Genomic DNA, 16,683 nt, shown 5'->3' with positions numbered 1-16,683 from the left:
AATAGATGGGCATTCTTTTTCCTATTTTTATTTTTCAACTTCTTATAGATGTGAAATTATATCCAAACAAAAAGTTTAAAACATCTGCAGATAAAGCCCAATGCTTGAGTTCTATGAAAGCATGCGTCTATAAGAGCAGTTCTCAAACTTTTTGGTCTCAGAATCTCTCTATACTCTAAACAATTCCTGAGAACCTTAAAGACTTTTTAATATGGGTTATTTTAAATAATTTACATTTTCAAATATGAACAAAAAATTTAATGAGTGTCATTGTTTTACATTTTTGCAAATCTCATTAATGTCTAGTGTAATAGAAGATAGTTAGATTTTCCTATCTGCTTCTGCATTCAATCTGTTGTGTCATCATATGCCATGCAGCCTTTGGAAAACCCTACTGGATACAAACAGAATGGGAGTGAAAAAAATGGGGGTTTGACTCCTCCTGGCCTCATGACACCATCTCGCGGTTTGAAAACAAAAGGTCTACACCATTATACTACTATAATGTAGTGTATTACAACTATAATTAATTTTAAAATACCTTACATAGACATTCTCATATAAAGTAATCAGATGAGTTTTAAAACTATACCTTAGGCCTCTAAGAAAGAAACACCCTTCAGGGGTGATAAATCAAAGGCCGGACTCCAGAGGTGGCCTCTCATATTGCTTTTGCTATCTTTATTTCTAATCAAACAGAGGCCTTGTAATTAGCAAGATGAATGTTAGAAACAGGTTCTTATTGGTAAATTAGTGATGTTTGGAACATACAGACTGAATAAAAACATTTGGAGATAATCCATACCCTTCCATTAACAGGACATATAAATCTGGAGTCACCCTTTGGAGTGGAACCTAAGGCTGGGTCCACCAAAAAGGTCCTGGGTCTAGTCAAGATTTTGGAGGATTCTGGTGCAGAACACTAAAAGATTCGTGTGACAATTTTCAAGACCAGAAATCTTTCACATAAAGAGTGTTTGGAGCACTGAAAAGGACAGAACTGGAACGTCATTCAACTTACAGAACTGGTTATATGACTTACTTGTGTGCATACTTGCTTGCCAACGTCTACATGTGGCAAATGAGACTTGCTTTCACTGTGCCCTGGTAGCAACGTTGTGACAAAGGCAATCTATAGCCATCACCTAACTTATCGGAGACTCCCCGATATACTCTAAATAGAACTTAATAGCTATTCTTAACTGAACTGGCTTAAATCAGTTTGCAACAGATATCTAAAACCTGGTCCCCTGGGCTCCAGTACTCCATTTCTTGATACAAGATCTGAATAAGGCAAGTAAAAGGCAAGTTTCTGACGCACCAAAGAAGGAAAAACAAGATTCCTATTTCATGTCTGCCCTGGAAGGTACTCAGTTTAACCAACCACTAACAGCCATAGAGAGAAGTAACATTTAACCAAAGAAGGGTGGGCCTACCTGTCAGAAAAATAAAGTTGTCAATGAGAATTTCATATCTATACTTCCAAACTAGGTATCATATTTCACACAAAAAGCTAATACTTTCAGAAAACATGAATTTATTTGTAAAGACGATGAAAAAGGATTGGCTAATTTCTACTAGTTAGGACCTTTAAAAAATTTATAAGGAATTCTAGGTTCAGTCAAGATGGAGTAAATATACCCTGCCCTATCTTTCTTATTGAATGCACCTAAACAACCTTGGACAGAAAGCATGGAACAATTACCTAAGGACTGAAAAATAAATGGTAGTAGGCATTGGGGAAGGACATCAGAACACAAAAGCCCACCAAGTTGGCAATGAATTTTGCTTTTGTTTTTCCTACCATATCTCTTGGCCTGGAATCAAAAGCAATCTGAAACCTGGAACTGCCCACTGGGTACAGAGAGAAAGAGCTCTAAGAAAAGCCCTCTATTTCTAGAAAGGGGGCCCCAACAGATCAGAGTGAATAGGGGAAATGTCATTTTTTTGGTGTATTTTTTCCATACTCTCTTGTCCCAGCTCCTAAGGAATTCTGCAGTGGCAGCAGCAGTGAGAGCAGTGGTGACTGGGCAAGCATATAAAACTCCAAGGGAGGGGAACCCTTCTCTCTGACTAGAGGAACTGTGGTCCCAAGAGCTTAGGAAGAATTCCTGTTGCATTTTACTCCCTATCCTGTTGCCACTTACCCTCAGAGACAGAGACAGACACAGTCATGGGAAGCACATGGCAGAACAGGGAAACTAAAACCCTTGCTTTCTAGCCAGATGACCAAAAAAGGGAGTCCCTAAGGGCCAGAATGTGTTGGGGAGATCTCAAAAAAGAGGGAGCTCAAAAAACAATCCCATTGGGCTTCCCTGGTGGCGCAGTGGTTGAGAATCTGCCTGCCAATGCAGGGGACACGGGTTCGAGCCCTGGTCTGGGAAGATCCCACATGCCACGGAGCAACTGAGCCCGTGAGCCACAATTACTGAGCCTGCGCGTCTGGAGCCTGTGCTCTGCAACAAGAGAGGCCGCGACAGTGAGAGGCCCGTGCACCGCGATGAAGAGTGGCCCCCACTTGCCACAACTAGAGAAAGCCCTCGCACAGAAACGAAGACCCAACACAGCCATAAATAAATAAATAAATAAATTTTAAAATGGTCCACATCAAAAAAATCTTTAAAAAAAAAAAAAACAATCCCATTAAGTTGTACATGAATTCCTGGGCTTATCCATGAACTATGCATGGATCTGACACTAAAAAGCAGAAGGTGGGTGGGAACTTGCAGGCTGAACCTAACTGGGTTGACTGTTTGCTATAACATCATCATCATCAACAACACAAGTCCATATTCTCCCCAGGATTTAAACTAGATCCAGGGTCATATAACATAACATACAAAATGTCCAGGATACAATCCAGCATTTATCGACATTTAAAGAACCAAGAAAATCTCATATCTCATAAGGGAAAAGAAGACAATCAAAGACAGCAACTCCGTGATGATACAGATGTTGAAATTATTAGACAAAGACTTTAAAGCAGCCATTACAACCATACCTAAGTAAGGACAAACACTCTTAAAATGACTGGAAAAATAGAAAGCCACAAGCAAAACCAAAAGGAAATTTTAAAATGAAAAAGTATAATAACCAAAATTAAAGATTCACTGGGTGGGCTCAAAAGGAGGACAGAGATGACAGAGGAAAAAGTGAACTCGAAAAAAAAAAAAAGTGAACTCAAAGACCAGTTAATAGAAATTATCCAATCTGAAAAACAGAAAAAAGATGGAAAAAATAAATAAACAGAGCCTCAGGGACCTGTGGGGTAGTATCAAACCTCTGATATTTGTGTCATCAAAGTACCAGAAAGAGAGGAAATAGTGTTGGACAGAAAACATATTTGAAGAAATAACAGCTGAAAACTCCCTAAATTTGGCAAAGGACAGACACAGATTCAAGAAGATCAGCAAACCCCAAAGAAAATAAACACAAAGAAATTCACACTACAATAAAACTGCTGAAATCTAAAGACAAGATAAATGTTGAAAGCAGCCAGACAAGAACAATACATTTACATTTGGGGGAGCAACAGTTTGAATCACTATAGATTTCTTATCAGAAACCATACTGACCAGAGGGGAGTGGAACATTTTTTAAGTGTTAAAAGAAAATAACTACTAACCCAAAATTCTATATATAGTGAAAATATTTTTCAAGAATAAAGGCAAAATAAAATTTGCAGTTGAAGGAAAACAAAGAGAATTTGTTGCCAGAAGTTCTGCTCTGAAGAAATACTTAAAGCAAATTCTTCATGTGGAAGCGAAATGCTACCAGAGGAACTTCAGACTTCAAAAAAGAACAAACAGTAACAGAAAGGGTAATGATAAGACTATTTTTTTTCTCCTCTTAAGTTCTTTAAAATATGTCTGACAGGGCTTCCCTGGTGGCGCAGTGGTTGAGAGTCTGCCTGCCAATGCAGGGGACACGGGTTCGAGCCCTGGTCTGGGAAGATCCCACATGCCACGGAGCAACTGGGCCTGTGAGCCACAATTACTGAGCCTGCACGTCTGGAGCCTGTGCTCCGCAAGAAGAGAGGCCACGATAGTCAGAGGCCTGCGCACCGCGATGAAGAGTGGCCCCCGCTTGCCACAACTGGAGAAAGCCCTTGTACAGAAATGAAGACCCAACACAGCCATAAATAAATAAAAATTAAAAAAAAAAAAAGTGTGACATTTGAAAGCAAGTTTTCAGTGTTTGTAGATGTAATACATAGGACAAGTACAACATAAGATGAGAGGTAAAGGATGCTATATGTGGGATGGTTTTAACAGTTCTCTTGAAGTGGTAAAATATTAATTCTAAGTACACTGTAAAGAGCCAAGCATACATACTGTAATCTTTAGAGTAACCACTAAAAAAACTATACAGATAGCTCTAAAAATTCAATTGAAAATTTAAAAAATACTAATTCAAATAATCCAAAAGGCAAAAAAGAGAACAGAATAAAAACAGAGGAAGTAAAAACAATTATTAAAGAGACAAATCCAAACATAACAATTATATTAAGTGTAAATAGTCTAAATATACTGATTAAAAGACAGAGAATGTGAAAATGGATTAAAAACCAAGACCCATTGATTTGCTATCTCCAAGAAACCCACTTTAAATATAACGATATAAGTAGGTTAAAAGTAGAAAATGATGGCTTCCCTGGTAGCACAGCGGTTAAGAATCTGCCTGCCAATGCAGGGGACATGGGTTCGAGCCCTGGTCCGGGAAGATCCCATATGCCACGGAGCAACTAAGCCTGTGCGCCACAACTACTAGCCTGCGCTCTAGACCCCACGAGCCACAACTACTGAACCCGTGTGCCACAACCACTGAAGCCTACGCGCCTAGAGCCCATGCTCCACAACAAGAGAAGCCACCACAATGAGAAGCCCACGCACCGCAACGAAGAGTAGCCCCAACTCGCTGCAACTAGAGAAAGCCCGCGCCCAGCAACAAAGACCCAACTCAGCCATAAATAAATAAATAAATAAATAAATAAAAAGTAGAAAATGACATACCATGTAAACACTAATAAAAAGCTGCAGTAGCTGTATTCACATTGGACAAAGTAGACTGTGGAGCAAGGAAAATTACCAGGAATAAAAAGGGTCATTACATAACGATAAGCGAGTTAATACATTAAGAAGACATAACAATCCTGGGACTTCCCTGGTGGCCCAGTGGGTAAGACTCTGTGCTCCCAATGCAGGGGACCCGGGTTCAATCCCTGATCAGGGAACTAGATCCCACAGGCATGCTGCAACTAAGAGTTTGCCTGCTGCAACGAGGATCCCATGTGCCTCACCTAAGACCCAGCACAGCCAAAATAAATAAATAAATAAATATTAAATTAAAAAAAAAAAAGACATAATCCTAAATGTGTAAGCATCCACCTAACAAATGAGCCTCAAAGTAAATGGAGCAAAACCTAACAGAACTGAAAGGAGAAATAAACTCACGATTATAACTAGAGATTTCAACACTCCTCTCTTGGTAATCAATAAAAGAAGAAGACAGGAAATCAGCCAGGATAGAGACGAACTGAACAACACTATTAGCCAACTGGATCTAAATGACATTTACAGAACACTCTACACAAAAACAGCACAATATACATTCTTTTCAAGTGTACCTGGGAAGTTTACCAAAATAGAACATATCAAACCTTAATAAATTTTAAAAAGCTGAGATCCTACAAAGTATGTTCCCTGACCATAATGCAATTAAACTAGAAATCATTATTAGAAAGACAACTGCAAAATATCCAAGTATTTAGAAACTAAAACACTTCTAAATAATTCATGAGTCAAAGACTAAGCTGCAAGGGAAATTAGAAAATATTTTGAACTGAAAGAGGATAAGCAATATATCAAAATTTGTGCGGTACACAAAATTTGTGGGGTCCTTCACAGAGGTAAATTTATAGCATTAAATACTAATACTTGTCAAGAAAGGTCACAAGTCAACAATCCAAGTTTCTCCTTTAAGAAACTAGAAAAAGAGCAAAATAAAGCCAAAGCAAGCGTCAGAAAAAAAGAGCAGAAATCAATGAAATTGAAAACAGAAAACAAAACAAAAAAATCAATGAAACGAAAATCTGGTTCTTTGAAATGGAAGTAAAATTGATAAACATCTAGCCAAACTGGCCAAAGGAAAAAAGACAACAGGCACAAATTATCAATATGAGGAACAAAGGCAATACCACTATAGATCCCACAGACACAAAATTAAGGAACGATGTTGTTTGACAACTAAGATTAAATGGACCAATTGCTTAAAAGCTACCAACTACCAAAACTCACTCAAGGAGAAATAACAACATGAAGAGTTCTATAACTATACTCAAATAATTTAAAGACATTTCCTCTTCTAATATATACTTGCATTCATTTGGTGGCTTTACTATTCAAAAGTCTAATTCACATGTTTGCTAAAAAAATACACAAATTTCCACTGATAGTAATGCAAAAGAATACACACTGTGTTGTATTCAACTCAATTTTTATCAGTACTGCTTGATATCTCATTAATGTGGATAGTATGTCCACTCTTAAAGGATCTCTGTTTATCAAAGTAAATCAAAGATATTACTTTATATTGATATTTATATCAAGTGAATTATTAACTATAGGAGAAGAGTATTACTTGAATAAGTACTCAATGACATACATACTAATGTTTAAATCCTGCAAAGCAGGACACCTCATTTCAAACAACTGAAGTGATCCTTAAAAAAAGTTGTGTAAAAATCAAGTATCTACTACTTACATAATATACTGAAAAGTACTGAAAAGTGCTAGAGAAGTATTTATATATGAGACTGAACCATATGAAATTGCCAATTATCAACTGGTTCAACCGAGAACAATGCAAGCATTCCTTGTTTTCTATATGATTCAGTGTTCTCAAGAGTTCTAGTCACTTCTACCAGAACGGTATTACAGTGTTGGGGACCGAAGTTCATTTTACATTTACCAAACGTATTCTGGAGATGTTTCATGACAAAAGTCATTTTCAAAACTAGGATATGAACGTATATGAGGAAAGGAGTACTGTACTTTTACGTGGCTAGAGAACCTTTGTTTGACCTCCACTTTCCAGGAGTCTGCTATTTTTAACTCTTAAAAAAAAATAAGCCCTGTTATTCAAAACGTGGATTCACTACAGAGTAAGGGTTAAGATCCACAAGCCTCAAAGTATGAAAAAGAGAGAATGCAACAAAATTACTAAGACCACATCATTCCTTTGCTCAAAACCCTTCAATATCTTATCTCACTGAGTCAAAGTTCTTACTATGGCTTTTACCCATTTCCTGCTTCTCACCTGCCTCCTTTACTCCAGCCCCCGTGGGCTTTCCTTGCTGTTACTCAAACTTGCAGGTACACTCTCTCCTCAGGGCCTTTGTATTAACTACTCCCTCTACCAGGAATGCTCTTCTCAAAGATATCCACACGACTCACCTCCTCATCTCCTTCGGGTCTGCTTAAATGTCATCTTCTCAAAATGGCCTTTTCTGACCAACCTATTAAAACAGTATCCCTAGGGACTTCCCTGGTGGCGCTCCCAATGCAGGGGGCCGGGGTTCAATCCCTGGTCCGGGAACTAGATCCCACATGCATGCCACAACTAAGGAGCCCACCAGCTGCAACTAAGATCCGACACAACCAAATAAATAAGTAAATAAAATAAATAAATAAAATAAAATAGTATCCCTCCTACAAGACAAAAAAAATTTTTTTGTCTGCCTTTCTCCAATAGAATATAAACTACAAGGAAGAGAGACCTTTGTTTAATGCATTGCTATATCCTCAGAGTCTAGAACAGCAGCACGTAGAATCTGCTGAACAAGATTGGCACAAAAGACTGTATATATGCCTCCAATTAAAACTTCCCTCACAGATACTAAAAAAGAGGTAAGAAAACAGTTTGGAACCCCGCGCGCTCTGTAACTTAGAATGAAACAACTACCCTCTAGAAGAAAATATTTTATTTTCAACAAAATATACTAACGAATGGCTGGATTCCCTAAAAACAAAACATTAATGCTAAGCGCACACATGCTGCAAGTCTGTTGGTACTGAATGCTTTGGTTTATCACCCAAGACTTGTGCTAAGCCATTTCCCTACGAACCAAGAAATTCTGGCTAAAGATACTTAAGGAAAAATAAAAGCGGAGTTAACCTATTAATGCGGTACAAGGATTAGGAAATACAGAATATACGAGTCCAAAACTCACAGTACAGAGTGAGAGACCAGAAATCGAAATTGGGAGTGTTTGCCCCCTAGAGACACTGAGAGAGACAAAGTCCACAAAGGATTGCACCCCTTTTCTTGGCGCTAGGCACGGCATGAACACTCATTCCGGGGATGCAGGGGGGCATGGAGTTTGGGACTGTGAGGCCTGGATTCCGATTAGGATTGGAGTCGTGTATCCGGGCCGCCCTCCTCTGCACAGACTTTCGCTCGGGAGAAAAAAGAGTGGCGACTGCGCCTGCCAGCTCCCAAAAAGGCTTGGGGGAGGGGTGATGAAGGTAGACCCCTCCCCTTCCCCAAGGCAAGCCCAGGGCCCGCAGGGCTCCCCAGTGTCCCGGCTCACCCGGCTCCCGGTTGATCTCGATGTCGAAGTGACACTGCGGCCGGTCCTGCGCCCCCATCGCGACCGAGGCGGCGGCAAGAGCTGGGAGAGACGGGGAGCAAAGCGGTCAGGGCGCGGGGTTAGGGCGGAGCCCGCGCCTCAGTCACCTCCCGCTGGCCTGGTGCGACAGCGCCCGAGGCCGAGACCAGCTCCTTCTCACCCCAGGCCTCCCGGCCCCCATGGAGCGCGCACACACATGCAAGCTAGCTCTTCACCTGGCTGGCCTCCAGCCTGAGATGCTCCCCGTGAGCTGAGGAGAAACCGCTGCCACCACGGCCGAAGCCCAACGCCACTAACAGACCACCACCCCCGCCCCCTGGCCCGGCCTTCCAGTGCCACGCTAAACCCCGCGAGAGTCGTGACAAATACCGCGAGAGTACGGTCTTGAAGGCGGTGGGTAACCGAAGCGGGTGCGCTTACGTGGGCGTGCCTTGGAGCTCGAAGAGCCTCCAGCCCCGGCGCTCCTATTCCTGAGCTGGCCCTGTTTTGCCCCGCCCCTTTCCCCCCTTGTACGTTGGAATCAGTCGCCCAGTCTGGGAGCCCCGGACGCGCCTGTGCTCTCTACTTTCTGTGGTCCTTTCTCCAGGGCCGTGTCTATGTATTTGCAGATACCGCGAGGCTTTGCTGTTTCCGAAGCTGCGAAACAGTTGCGAGAATGAGGTTGTTGACGTGTAGTAAAGCGACAGAGCTTTGGTTTTCTTTTTCTCAAGGAGTAGTTATGACACTATCCCGTTAGACCATTTGTCTCACTTCAAAGGCCTTTAGGCTGAATTGTGCGTTCGTCCCCGCTTTGGGGCCAGCGTCACTGGTATAGTTGTGTTCAAGGCCATTCTTCCTCTTTTGTGAAGTGTCAGTTCAAGACCTTTGCCCTTATTTGAATCGCGTTCTTCGTCTTATAGAATGCAAGGGTTCTGGATACTAACGTGTTGTTAGATGATATATGTATGTTTTGAATACAACTGTCTTGTTAGGTTTATGTAAGTGCGAATATTTTCTCCCAATCTGCGTCTTGTCTTTTCATTGTTTTGAAAGTGGCTTGTGCAAAGAAGTTTTTAATTTTTGATTCAATCACTTGATCAATTTTTTCTTTTATGGGTTGTCCTTCTTTGTGTAGGAAATCTCTGCCTACCCCAAGCTCGAGAAGATTTTCTCCTATGTTTTCTTTTAGAAGTTTTGTAGCCCAACCTTACACCATAGGTGTAAGCCTATGATCTATTAGAATTTGTGGATGTAGGGTCAGGTAGAAGTTGAGGTTCATTCTTTTCCCCGTAGGGCTATACAGTAGTTCCACCACCATTTGTTGAAAAGACATTTATCCATTGAATTACCATGGCTTTGTGACCACACATGTGCGATTCTATTTCTGGACTCTATTTGTTACACTGATGTATCTTTAGGCTGGGACCACACTGTTGGGTTGTAATTGTTTTCCATTATTTTCTTAAAATTGTAAAATATACTTTACATAAAATTATCTTTTAACTGTTTTTAAGCTTACAGTTCAGAGGCTGTTAACTACATTCACATTGTTGTGCAACCATCACCACCATCTATCCATAAGACAATTTTCATCTTGTAAAACTAAAACTTTGGGGACTTCCCTGGTGGCGTGGTGGTTAAGAATCCGCCTGCCAATGCAGGGGACACAGGTTCGATCCCTGGTCTGGGAAGATCCCACATGCCGCGGAGCAACTAAGCCCGTGCACCACACCTACTGAGCCTGTGCTCTAGAGCCTGTGAGCCACAACTACTGAGCCTGCATGCCACAACTAGTGAAGCCCGTGTGCCACAATTACTGGAGCCTGAGCACTTAGAGTCCGTGCTCCGCAACAAGGGAAGCCACCGCAATGAGAAGCCGGCACACCGCAAGGAACAGTAGCCCCCGCTCGCTGCAACTAGAGAAAGCCTGCGCGCAGCAATGAAGACCCAAAGCAGCCAAAAATAAATAAATAAAAATTTTAAAAAAACTAAACTAAAACTTGGTACCAATTAAACAATAACTCCTCATTCTCCCCTCTACCCAGGATCTGGTAACCACTCTCTACTTTTTTTGTTTGTTTTTGTTTTACTTTATTGTGGTAAGAACACAACATGAGATCCACCCTCTTTAAAAATTTTTTGGCCATGTCATGCAGCATGTGGGATCTTAGTTCCCCAACCAGGGATCGAACCCACACCCCCTGCAGTCGACGTGCAGAGTCTTAACCACTAGATGGCCGGGTAAGTCCCGAGATCCACCCTCTTAACAGATTTTTAAGTGTTCAAGCTGTCTAATAAAGGGGGGCAGCTGCCATCCCACTCCAGCTGATGGTTGCCACATGGATCTGTAACCCAGCATTGCTAGAAAGCCAGGCTTTCCTAGGAAATCCTCTTGTTTTTTAAATATTAGCAACTAATTAAAAACTAAATACATTGCACAGCACCCACCATATCTGCTGATCAGATTAGGCCCATGAGCAGCCTACTTGGCATGGAGTATGAGCACGAACCACATGAATAGTAGAGGAGGGAGGAGACCAAGGATGGGTTAGAACCCTACAGATGGCAGAATGGGTGGGGGAGCAGTCTCCCTTCCAGACTTGAGAAGGCCTAGAAAGGGCCAGAGCCTTCAGCTAACACACAAAGCTAACACACTTGGATGTTTACCATGTGCCCAGCTCTCAACTGCATTATCTCCATCTCACAACGTGAGGACGCGGATACTACTTTCATTATCCCCATTTTAGAGCTGAGGAAACAGAACTTTCAGAGGTTGTGTTAGATCTGGGCCTCAAAAATGAGGTCCCTCTTCACTGTTTACATGTTACAGCCTCCCTGGGTTGCAACCCTTGACTCCAACAAAAGGAGCTTTTAATTTTGGGTTCACAAGAATCTCTTTGCCTCATTTAACAGCTAAGTCTCAAAGAGGGAAGGTTCTTTATAGAACAAAGCTAATAGAGGCAAAAAGAACAATAAAATAGAAAATCACCATTATGTAATCCCTGAGGAAGTAACAGATCAAAGCTGGGCAGCTCATAATTTAAGTGAAAGGCTATCAGGAACTTGATAATAAATCAAAGTAGGTTATTTCCTGATGTGATGCGAAAGCAAGCACGTATCACTTCCGATGATGTATTCTTGCCAAAAATATTAGAACCTGAGTCTGAATGAGCCTCTACCAGTTTATAGGAAAAGTGGGCGATTAGTGGGACAGATATAATGACACCACAGGGATACAACAGAAATGTGAAAAATTTTAGAGCAAATGACCGAGTTTTTCCAACAAATGGCAAAGAAAAGAAAAGGGAACTGTGAAGTATTTTTAGAGACTTAAGGGACATCAACAAAATGCAGGGTGTAAATCTTGTTTGGATCCTGATTCAGACATATCAACAAAAACACGTTCTGTGGGAACGAAAGAAAACTGAACATCGTGGAATTCAGGGCATGCGACTCCAAAATATGGCACCTTGGCATATTGAATGTTTTAAGCTGAAGCAATTTGAGAAATGGCAGATGCTGGAAGGACTCTCAGACCTTCTCCCATGAAACAGGTCATGAGACCCTCATATTAGAAGTGTCCTCCCTACATCCAGAGGGACACAGATTTTTAACAAAAAGGCCTTACTAAGCTCCCTCCAGTTTACTACACTTAGCTCATACCCTTATGTCCTCTAACATTTTTCCATGACTTTCTACTTTTCATCAAACTTACTATAAAAACGCTCAGGTTTAACTGCTTCTTTGGGTCTTCATTTCCTTATGAAGGCTCCCATGTCATATAAAACTTATATTAAATAAATTTGTATGCTTTTCTTTTATTAATCTGTCTTTCGTTATAGAGGCCTAGCCAAGAACCTTAAAAGGACAGAAAGAAAAAGATACTCTTCCTCCCCTATCACATCTTCTATTAGTAGATGTTAGATAATAATTAAGAATTACTATTAATTGTGTTAGCAATGATAATGGTGTTGTTACATATATTTTGAAGTCTTTACACTTTTTTTCAAAAACCAAATGGAAAACTTATTACATGAAAATTCCTATACCTCAATATCAGTCTTTTGTGGAAAGGCAAGCTTTATTTCAAAGCAACCTGAAAAGAGCAGTCAGGGAGTCCACAACCGCAAACTGGTAGGAGGGAACACACAGTTACATGTCCATTGGCAGGGTCTCAGTCGGGAGTCTCGCCCAATACCTGCTCAGTTTCCTCTTCAGGTTGAAACTGAAAAGGTAGACTCGAAGATGCCCCTGATGTCCAAACACACTTATTTCAGGAAGGAGGACACCTGGAGTCAACTTAATTGAGCGAATCCGCTTAATTATTAAAATAAATATTTGTTCTCTCTGAGAATATGGTTAATTTAGTAGCTTTCTTTGCATTTTCGAGCCACAGAGGTTCCATTCACCTTCTAAGCAGTTGAGTTGGTAAGGATCCTGCCTCCATTTCCTAGGAAATAGATTACATTTGATTACTCCTCACAACAGCCAACTGGAAGTTTATTCCATTGCTTTTGAGGCACTGGTTGGGTTGGCGTCTGCGATGGTGGCCAAATAAATGAGATTTCTGTGTAACACATGCTGGTACCTATGGGTAAAAAACAGGTAAAAATTAGACGTTTGCTTTTCCTGAACATGAACAAAAAACTGGAAAAGAATTTATCCACCCTAGTGAATGGCTCATCCACTGATTGGATCACTCAGTGTTGTCAACCTTCTTATTTAACATATTAAAGGAAAATATATCCAGAATCTTACCTGTTCTCACTTCTCACTTCCATAGCTACCTCTCTAGGCCAAGCCACTATCACTTCTTGCTTGGACTACTGGAGCAGTCTCCTAACCTGTCTCCCTGCTCTACCTTTGCACCCCTACTCTAATTATCCACATAGCAGCCTGAGTGATCACTGTACAGTTTAGGTCAAGATCATGTCATACCTCTGTTCAAAACCCTCCAAAGGCTCCCATCTCATTATGAGTAAAGCTAAGCCCTCATGGCCTGTAAGGCCCTACATGATCAGGGCCTCTAGTTACCCTCTCTGATCTCGTCTCCTACCACTTTCCCTTTACTCACTGAGTTCTGGCCAGAGTGGCCTCCTTGCTATGACTTGAAGATATCCAGCACGCTTAGCCTGGGCGCTTTTCCACCTGATACTCTCTCTGATTCACGTATCTGCATAGCTGCTCCCCACCTAAGGCGTCTACTCAAATGTCACATCAAAGATACCGGGTATAAACTAGCACTCTTCCCCCCACTTACCCTGCTTTATTCTTATTCGAAGTGCTTATTAGTATGTGCCTAATTATATGATTCTACAGTCTAGAAGGTAAGTTCCATGAAAGCAGAGCTGGTATCTGTTTTGGTACTGATTCCCCAGTGGCTGAAACAGTGCCTGGTACTCAGTATTACTTATAAAATATCTTGAACAGGGAATTCCCTGGCGGTCCAGTGGTTAGGACTTGATGCTTCCGATGCAGGGGGCACGGTTTTGAACCCTGGTCGGGGAACTGAGATCCCGCATGCCACACAGCACCCCCCCAAAAAAAATCTTGAACAAACTTAAAGAAGGGACAAGACACTTCCATGATCAATGCACACTTACTATAATAGCGATTCTCAATCAGGGGGTAGAGCTCTCCACCTAGGAAGACAAATCAGGCTAGGGGGCAGGAAGCGTGGACTGTGCAGTGTGAAAAGGTCCATTAGGAGATTTTGATAACTTTCTTGCCCCATAGTTTGAGAATCACTGCACCAAATAGAGTGTTTTGCAACTATTTTCCATATAGAAAAATGAGAGTATTTACTATAAACTGTACAAAAGCAAATTACCAAATGCCAGTGTCCAATGTAAAGACTTACCCAAAGATGGATATCTCTACTATTCCACTGAGCTGTTCAGTGCGGGATTGCAGGTTACTTTTTTAGGGGGTGGGAAAAGCATGGCTTCAGTAACAATGAAATAAAATTTTTTTTCTGTAATAAATGGGGCATAATTCCTGGAACGACATTTAGAAAAGAGGCTGTTTTCTCTCATTTTGGCATATGGCTAGACAGCACATTAAATTACTGTGCCAAATTTACCTCTGTCTTAACCTGGAAATCTTTTATTGGTCTTTGCATGTGTTACAAGAAAAGTATGAGCCAGGGTTCCACGACCAGAAAGCAGCCACTGCTCTCATCATCTCCTGACACTAGTTTTCCGAGTGCTTTCCTCCCCATCCCTGCTGTCATTGGCTGACATGACTTCACGTGAAGCAGTCTTTGCAATGAGCACAATTCAAGTTTTGAAGAGGGAGCCACGTCTGACTCCAAGCTTCACAGTGCACTGTCCGTATGGTCTTGGGCAGGTAAGTAACTTCTCAGCCTCATCTGCGATCAATCACTCAAGACTCCTAGTTCAGGTCAGCTGCTGTATTCCTACACTGGCTTCCCCGCCAAACTCATTAGTCAGGGGAATAGGGAGGGGACTTACTGGACGCATTCATTCGCCCGGCCTTTGTTCTGATATTCCACAATACAGCGGATCAACTGATCATTCTCCTCCAGGAGCTGAAAGATCAAAGGGTCAGTGCAGCACGACATCAGGACGGCGGGGACAACTGCCTCCTTCCCCCGCCCCCGCCCCAATGCCGGGATTTCCAGCCCCAGCGCCTCTGCTGACTTCATTCCCAGCTGACGGCAAGTCACCCTAGGCACACCAGTCTCAGCTGCTCACTCCAGGAAGCTTCCAGCACCCGTAGCACTTCGGGATCTCTGCTAAGATCGCTCTGCCCGCATTAGAGCTCACCCGCTGGATCGTCTCCTGATTGACTTCCGCCTTGCCTCTCAGCCAGTCCGGCACGAAGGCCACTGACATCCCGGGAAACCAGGTTGGAAAGCGGCCTCACGCCTTGCAGACCCCCGCGCGTCTAGACCAGAGCTGACCAGCAGCCCTAGACGCCCTACAGCCGCAGCAAGGACCCACGGTAAGTGGGCCTACGCTCTCGACGTTGATTGGGTCCTCCCACCTAGGGGGCGGGGAAGGAACAGGCGAAACGTCATTTGTGATTGGGCGCGCAAGAGCGATTCTCAGCGTCCTCCTCCGACTCCGCCCCTGGGGCTTCGGTGCTGTTTGTGGTTCTTTTGTGTTTGCGCAAGCTAGCCTCAGGGGTGGGGTCCGGCGTCAGCTCCTCGCCTTTTAGGCTTTGGGAGCTCTTTGCGGCAGCACCTTTCCCAGGGTCACACAGTAATCGAGGCTGGAACCTGGATATCTGGCTCCAAATCCATACCTCTTTCAACACCACTCTGGTGCCTCCAGGCCTGCGTCTGGAGCCTGAACCCTGGGCATTGCCTCCTGCCAAGCCAAACCCTGCAGGGCCAAGGAAGACACCGGTGTCAGCTTTACCCTTTGCTGAGGGAGAAACTCGCCTATAGGCCTCTTTTTCCTTTGGGCCCTTCTTTTTTTTTTTTTAAATCAGATTTACAACCCTAAAAAGCACTATTATTTTCCCCAATTTACAGATGAGAAAACAGAGGTTAAGTAACTTGCCCAAGATCTCATAGCTACTAAGGGCAAAGTCAGTATCTGAACAGAAGCAGTCTGGCTTTAAAAATTTTGATCTCAACCACTGCCCTGCACAGCCTATGCACCATACTGCGGAGGTGGTTTGCTGCAAGATAAAGGGAGGAAGCTGGGCCAACCTCTTGGGCCACAGTGTTACTGCTGGCAACCACTAAAACTCTGAATTGGTTGTCTTCTCTTTTGTCTAGTCCATCCATGGTGAACATGGGAGCAAGGCTGGTTTTCTCTGTAGCAGAGAGTGAGAAGCAGCCACTTAATTTAGGAGGCAGATCTTGGAAGACTTTACTCCTCAAAAGGGGTATCAGGGCAATTCTGCCTTCTAGATCTTCATTTCCCTGAGTGGTGGCCCTGATCCAGAGCAGGCTCATCTGCTTTGCTGGGCTCTCCCTCCACAATTCCCTTATTCATCCCTCGGAGGAGGTTTCATCCCATTTAACAGAGGGCTAAGTGTGAGTGATAAATTAGCTATGGATCTGTACAGTTTGAGGTGATGTCTAATGGAGATGTTGAAGT

At 42.5% G+C, this 16,683-nt stretch overlaps 2 protein-coding genes across 7 annotated transcripts in view; both read right to left on the bottom strand.

The window, feature by feature from the left end:
* Window positions 1-8,975, bottom strand: part of NKTR (natural killer cell triggering receptor) — a 49,746-nt gene extending 40,771 nt beyond the window's left edge. For all 5 annotated transcript variants that reach the window (XM_007193450.2, XM_007193451.2, XM_057554313.1 and 2 more), the window contains exons 1-2: window positions 8,845-8,975; window positions 8,591-8,671 (exon numbers count right to left, since the gene is read on the bottom strand). In XM_007193450.2, coding sequence (XP_007193512.2) covers window positions 8,591-8,648 — 58 coding nt within the window. In that variant the 5' untranslated portion in view covers window positions 8,649-8,671; window positions 8,845-8,975. The remainder of the gene's footprint in view (window positions 1-8,590; window positions 8,672-8,844) is intronic.
* A 3,581-nt stretch (window positions 8,976-12,556) lies between these two features.
* Window positions 12,557-15,616, bottom strand: SS18L2 (SS18 like 2). 2 transcript variants are annotated; one of them, XM_007193447.3, is made up of 3 exons: window positions 15,397-15,616; window positions 15,082-15,158; window positions 12,557-13,196 (listed from the first exon to the last, which is right to left on the bottom strand). In XM_007193447.3, the coding sequence occupies exons 1-3, from the start codon at window positions 15,463-15,465 to the stop codon at window positions 13,109-13,111; spliced, it is 234 nt and encodes a 77-aa protein (XP_007193509.1). In that variant the 5' UTR covers window positions 15,466-15,616; the 3' UTR covers window positions 12,557-13,108. The 2 variants fall into 2 exon arrangements, with proteins under 2 accessions (XP_007193509.1, XP_057410671.1); XM_057554688.1 differs by lacking the exon at window positions 12,557-13,196 and adding an exon at window positions 13,204-14,605 and having other exon boundaries at window positions 15,397-15,612.
* Between the last annotated feature and the right edge of the window lie 1,067 nt (window positions 15,617-16,683).

This window comes from Balaenoptera acutorostrata, chromosome 10, assembly GCF_949987535.1.
Source record: "Balaenoptera acutorostrata chromosome 10, mBalAcu1.1, whole genome shotgun sequence".
NCBI lineage: Eukaryota > Metazoa > Chordata > Mammalia > Artiodactyla > Balaenopteridae > Balaenoptera > Balaenoptera acutorostrata.
Note: the sequence above shows the minus strand (reverse complement) of the source record. Positions and strands in the feature narration are given on the sequence as shown.

Excerpts from the sequence above, each read along its gene's own strand:
- SS18L2 (XM_057554688.1), bottom strand. The coding sequence starts at position 15,465 with ATGTCAGTGGCCTTCGTGCCGGACTGGCTGAGAGGCAAGGCGGAAGTC. Across the intron at positions 15,159-15,396 it reads ATCAGGAGACGATCCAGCGG|CTCCTGGAGGAGAATGATCA; the intron begins GTGAGCTCTAAT and ends TTGATCTTTCAG. Across the intron at positions 14,606-15,081 it reads CGGGCGAATGAATGCGTCCA|GAATTATGCCCCATTTATTA; the intron begins GTAAGTCCCCTC and ends ATGTCGTTCCAG.